This window comes from Hypomesus nipponensis, chromosome 20 (assembly GCF_054491055.1).
Source record: "Hypomesus nipponensis isolate SF chromosome 20, ASM5449105v1, whole genome shotgun sequence".
In the NCBI taxonomy this organism is placed as follows: Eukaryota; Metazoa; Chordata; class Actinopteri; order Osmeriformes; family Osmeridae; genus Hypomesus; species Hypomesus nipponensis.
The window spans coordinates 11,882,260-11,888,259 of record NC_140380.1 but is presented as its reverse complement, the minus strand read 5'-3'; the positions used below and the strand labels follow the sequence as shown (position 1 = coordinate 11,888,259).

Sequence of the window (6,000 nt, the reverse complement as noted above, 5' to 3'; positions counted from 1 at the left end):
ATGCAAATAAACATAATCGATTTATTTGTAGGACTGTGTCAAGGCATATTTTAAAACATTTATTACCCAAATAGATTTATGTTCACGTCTCCTCTGAAGTTACTTATGTAAATGAGGGCTGGGTCTGATCTGCCTCAAAACTACAACATAAAATTCACTAAAGTAAAAAATCAAATAAAGAGCTATGAATAGATAGTAAATGTTGGATGGTTCCTTTAAGATAGTATGCTGTTTCAACTCCTATATCGAGGGCTAGGGGGTGGGCTTTCACCAGCACGGCGTTTTCGGATAACGGGACAACAGCTTCATTTAATTCATACCGGGAAAGAGAGAGGTAGTCAGAGGGTGACAGAGAGATTAACAGGAAGATTGGGAGTCCATCTGAGGAATTAAGCCTCCGTTTATTAGAAGACAATGTCACTCGCATATTGTGGGTGTTGACGATGGTAAGGACGCCGTTGTGAACATTTGGACACAAAACGGGCAGAGTACTTGAGACGCTCTAATTTTGTGCCTGTTGTAAGACATTTTAAGAGGAATATACCCTTTCTTTAAAACTGAAGCAAAAAAACAAAACAAATCCATAATGTATCTAGCTTCTTGAGAATGTTGTTATGCTGCTACGGACTCTGGTGGGAATGTACGCGTGACTTCCTAAAGTTATCGGATGCGCTCTTAGACCTTCCATACACCCTCATTAGGATCTTACAGTGATTTTTGGATATACAACTGTTCCTTATTGAGGACACATCTGAACATTTGAAGGGTCATGGAGATTCTCTTCGCCATGGATATCCTACTCGCTTTTTGTTCGTTTCTAAGTTCGGCTGCGGGTAAGTTCAATGCACGTGTGATGAAAGAGACTGTATGGTTTGTCAAATCATGGTTTGTGAATGACATACCAGTCACCGTATATGTAAACCTTCAGTAGGCTACCTTGTTTTCAACTGCACTTGCACTTGTCATTTCCTATTCGGAAATCCTTGTTTTTACACACAAGGAGCCGATGTGCACACATACAGCGAAACCGTGTTCGTTTTAATCCAATATGATTACTATAGTTTTGTATTACATTTGTACTAGGATACTTCAAGTGGATGTACAAATAAACGCAACATCTGACGTGAAACCCCGAATTATGTATCTATCGGAGCTTTAACCCCGTCGCAAAAGTACTGTAGGCGACTAGCCTGCTGTGCCTTCAAAACAGGTTGAAGCTGCTATAAGCCTATCTGTTTACGAGTACACCTTGACAACGCCTGAGCAATCACAGAAATAGCTCTTCTTCAGTGATGCCACGGGGGAGGGACACCACTTCAATTATGGAACTCAGGATGAGAGTGGACTGGAAATGGATGGCTAGGGGACAACCTTGGCAACATGTTGACCTTTGTGACAGGCTGTGGCGTCCACAGCTAAATAGCTGAGGTAAAATAAGGGAGAGCATAGTTTTAGTCTGGAAACAAGAATGATAGGTAAACAGAAGTATCACTTCTATAAATGATCAGTTTTTAGTATTTCATAACAGGAGGACAGTGATAGGCTGCTGAAGTGACAACTAACTATTGTTAAATCTCCATTTCCATTGCTGGCAGGCCTGATGGCTTTGTCATCCTCCAGCTTTATGTTGAAGCAGACTTTAGTGGAAGTGCCGGGCATGCTGCTGACAGCCTGCAGACTTGGGCGCTGCCCCGCTGCTAAAGAAGGGGCTTTATGACGTTGTAAACATTGGCTATGAACTCAGAGAGTAGCAACATCTGGTAAAGAACTCACCCTGTCTCCAGATCCTCCCACAGGGTCACAAACAACTGGTGTCTAGCTACACTAGTTTAAACTTTCCGCCATCTTCCTACGGCCTCCCCCACACCTTACAAAACCAGCTATTAGTTTTCTTCAAGCCTCTATGCCGTAGTTTGTCTGCGTAGCGACCATGAGAGCTGCTTTATGCCCTCCACATCACCATGTGACGAAGGACCCTCCAACAATGATTCCTACACCCCCACTATCTCCCGTCACCTCCTTACATCCTCCACCTCACATTCTCTCAGCATGTCCCACCCTCCAGCAAGGACCCGGAGTGGAGTTTCAGGGCCTGGTTTACTGCTGGTTAGTAAGGAGACACTTTGGTCAACTCATGCCACCAGTCTTCCACATATCTGTTGAAGCGGGTGTGTGTGTGTTTGAGGGAGTGTGTGTGTGTTTGCTCAGCATCTTTTTGAAGTCAGAGGACACAGCACCATCAAACCAACTGTCTGTTTTCTCCTTGCTGTTCCCAGGAGGCCTAACGAGACAGAATAGCCCGGATGAAACCTTCGACTTGTAATTAGTAGACACACATCCCAGAAAGACCACAGCCAGACAGTGAGAAGAGGGACATGGTTTTGTGTTAAAGCTGAAACAGCAAACCCTTGCTTTACTGTTGTAATCGTAAATACTGTAGGTGTTGGGTTACTATTTTTAGAGATTTTACTGCTGCTATTAAAACACGTATACGGCCCTAGCAACAAATAACAAAGACACTCTAAGCAAAACACAATCAAGAGTGTTTTTCTAAAAGGACGAAGGGCAACATGATGACAGCATAGATGTTTTTAACCTACTAGATGTGACGACGAATTCAATTGTGACCAAACTGATGATGTTGTGGTTAATTGTAGAAGTCTTAGTCTTGGCTTCTTTTAACACCCAGTATCTGTAGCGATCTGCTGCCTCCTATAGCTGTGAGAGTCATAGAGTGAGTCATGGACTTGATTGGTGAATCAATCACATAAATAGGATCATGACTCACTGACAGCGCTCTGGATCTGATGCTTGTCAACACCTCCAACTACCAGCGCAAGTCCATGTGACCCACCTGAAATATCTACATGCCTTGTCCGAACAAAGCCCTTCAAGCATTTAGTCTTAGTTCAGTGGATACAGACTGTTAGATGGAGCGAGAGACAAAGAAGCGGAATGCTTGGCTGGTATGAAAGAGAAAGAGGTTGAGAGAGATCCAATAAGGACTGGGAGATGATGACGCAGAGTCAGAATACAAACTTCACAACCCTCTTTATCAGAACAGACCGTGCTCACACACCTCCCCCCCCTTCCTCCCCCTCCCCCCCTCCCCCCCCCCCACCTGTTAGCTGATGATCAGTCAGGCTGTCAGGGAAGTATCATGCATCGATCTGCTGTGTCCATCTACCCCAACATGAGTCAGCTACCCAGTATACACACTCCTAACACTTTGTAACGAAATATTCAACAGGTACAGATACCAAAAAATCCCTATAGCTAAACAGTACTTTTCAGTAACTAACATCGGCTGGTAACTAACATCACACACACGGTCTGTGTGTGTGTACGTGTGTGTACGTGTGTGTGTGTGTGGGGGGTGGTCTAGTAGATCTCCTGACGGGAGAGCACACGTTGTTACTGCTGTCCTGCTGCAGCTCCTAGTTTACTCTGCTCACTTCCTCAAACACAGCTCTCAGCATCAGACACAGATCTTGACACGTAGTGACGTAGTGGTGTAAACCCAGAAACACACACAAACACACAAGGCTTTCACAAACATACAGATAACAGTTTCATAGACCAACACGCAAACACTGGGCCCACAGCTACTGTTTGCTACAACAGCAGGCATTAACCACCAAAGACCGTATGGTAAAGAGATACAGTCACATTCATCTCCCGAAGAAGACTTCTAATAGAGTAGTTCAACAGTGATTGCTTGACAAAAAAAGAATTAAACAAATGAAAACACAAACATAAATTCCCATGATACCTTTTGGCATGTTGAATAAAATGTAAGGCTCAATTTAAGATGTACAGTTGCTCCTAATCCTCTCAATGTTTATGTTATTGTTAGGGGTGGGCAGATCGATCTAAAGTATCGATGGTATCAATACCAACGTTGGTAACAGTATATTGATCGATACTGGCATGATGAGATCAATACTTAAGTTTCAATGTCTCTTCTTTGTCACATGCCCTTGATATCGTAGTGGTTGTGCTAACACCGCTCCTCTCACTTCTCATTAGTCTAACCAGCAGGTGTGGAGGTGACATAGCCTCGTTAATAAAATCATTTGTGCCGAAGCTGCAGCAGCCACAAACCCACTTCACAATTTCCCCAGAAACTTTACCTTCTCTAGTTAATTTATGCAAGATAAATGTCAGTCTGACAACTAATTGTTAGTTTTGATCTGCTAGCAGACAGCAGTAAGCAAACAGATTGATGTTATCTCTGATCTTTTCCTGTTTACTGACTTGGAAAGAGTCTCTGTGGTGAAGGACAGGTCCCTTGTTTCCACGGAACATGAGGAGAAGTTCCTCAAAGCCAAGAAACGGTTGTAGACAATGACGCAGTCAAGAAACATCTGCATCCTTTCGTCACCTGCGAGCCTAAACGCCACCTGAACAGCTGGTAGGGATTTACCGACTGGCAGCCTGGACGTTTGGTATTTACCGCACGGCAGACTTGAACTTCAATGCTCTGTGCCGGGGAGCATCTGATTTATCATCCGGGGTCGCCTAAGGTGACATGCCTGCTCTCCTGGGGAGGAGCTTCTGGCAGTGTGCTTGTCATTGATATTATTGCTTTGCTGAAAACTGACAGGCAAATAAGATTTCCTGCTGCTTTCATATTTGAATTGTAGTATACACAAGGAGAGGCTGGGAAGAAGAGGAAATTAAAGCTTGCTTTCTACAAGTAATTTTTTATTTTTCTTGCCCTGAAAAGCCACCCAGGGCACATGGAAGAGGCAGGGCTGTTGACAGCTGAGAAACTCAAAACAACTTTTTGAAGCAACAGGGGGGAGAACATTTTAAGTTGGGTAGAAACGTTACGCTCAGAGCTGCTGCTGGCTTGACCAGTTTCCTTCTGCCTTCATCCCTATCGGTCAAACCGTTTACATTCCCTATCAACTCTGTGAAATATGTGCATATGCCAGGCCAGTATTTCCATTTAGATTAAACCTATTGGTGGGGTGGTGGGGGGAAAACCTTGATGAACATAGCTGAGAATGCAGCAGACCGGTGTGCTTGTTTACGCTGCGTCCTCTCAGGATTTACATCTGGATTCAGTTTGCAGACACTTTCATCCAATGCCACCTATAAATAGTGGATTCAAGGAACGGCCTGTAATAACAGGCACATTGCCAGGAAAAACACTGGTTGTAAGAGCTTAGAAATATCAGAAATGTGACTTTCACAATGGAAGCCTCACTTGAACGTCTGTTAGCAACATCTGAAGGAGTGCCAAAATAAGTGAAAAAGGGAAGAACCCGCTCCTCTTCTGCGGTGATGTCTGTGTCTCTCTCTCTCTCTTTCTCTCTCTTTCTTTCTCGCTCTCTCTCTCACCTTCCTGCGTTTACGTCTGAAGTGTTGACATAAGCCCGACTGAAGGACTGATGAGCAACCCTCTGTTGCTGCAAACTCTCCCCCAACAGCGTGCCCAGAATCTGCCCAGGAAGATCAATACCTGTTTCTGAGAGACTTGGAATCCCCGTCAGCAGCACTCTTCAGTGAAGTTTCAGACCTCAGAACAGCTGAAGAGGCTCGTCTGTAAAAACACGGCTTCGTCAGAGCCCTGTCTGCTTCTGACTCGTTGGTTTGTTTTTTTGTTCAAACTAAAACAAATGTGTCTTTCTGTTATCTTCATTTGAAGATATTGATGAGCTGCGATACAAAAACAAGTTTACAAAGTACACAGCAAGTTACCATTTACACAGTGATCCCACAGATCACTATAAACAACATTTCTAATGTAAATGGATGGACTTCTTGAGTTCTGAAGAGACTTTCAATTGTAGATCCTTTTTAAGACCAAGCAAACAGTCAAATCTCCATGTAAAAGGACTCTGTTTTCACCCTCAGAGGGACTTCTTTACTTTGAACTAAATCAAAGCCTAATAGGCTTCTGGATGGAGGAGCTTGTTGTCAAAAGAAACATTTCGAGTACTCTGATGTTGAACAAGCTAAAAGGCTCTTGCTTTCTCCATGTTGTTGAGT

The 6,000-nt window shown here is 43.7% G+C and overlaps 1 protein-coding gene across 1 annotated transcript in view; it reads left to right on the top strand.

The window, feature by feature from the left end:
• The first annotated feature begins 329 nt into the window (after positions 1 to 329).
• The window catches only part of robo3 (roundabout, axon guidance receptor, homolog 3 (Drosophila)), a 57,191-nt gene continuing 51,520 nt past the window's right edge, over positions 330 to 6,000 (top strand). Inside the window, 1 exon segment of the mRNA XM_084683881.1 lies at positions 330 to 833. Coding sequence (XP_084540007.1) covers positions 770 to 833 — 64 coding nt within the window. The 5' untranslated portion in view covers positions 330 to 769.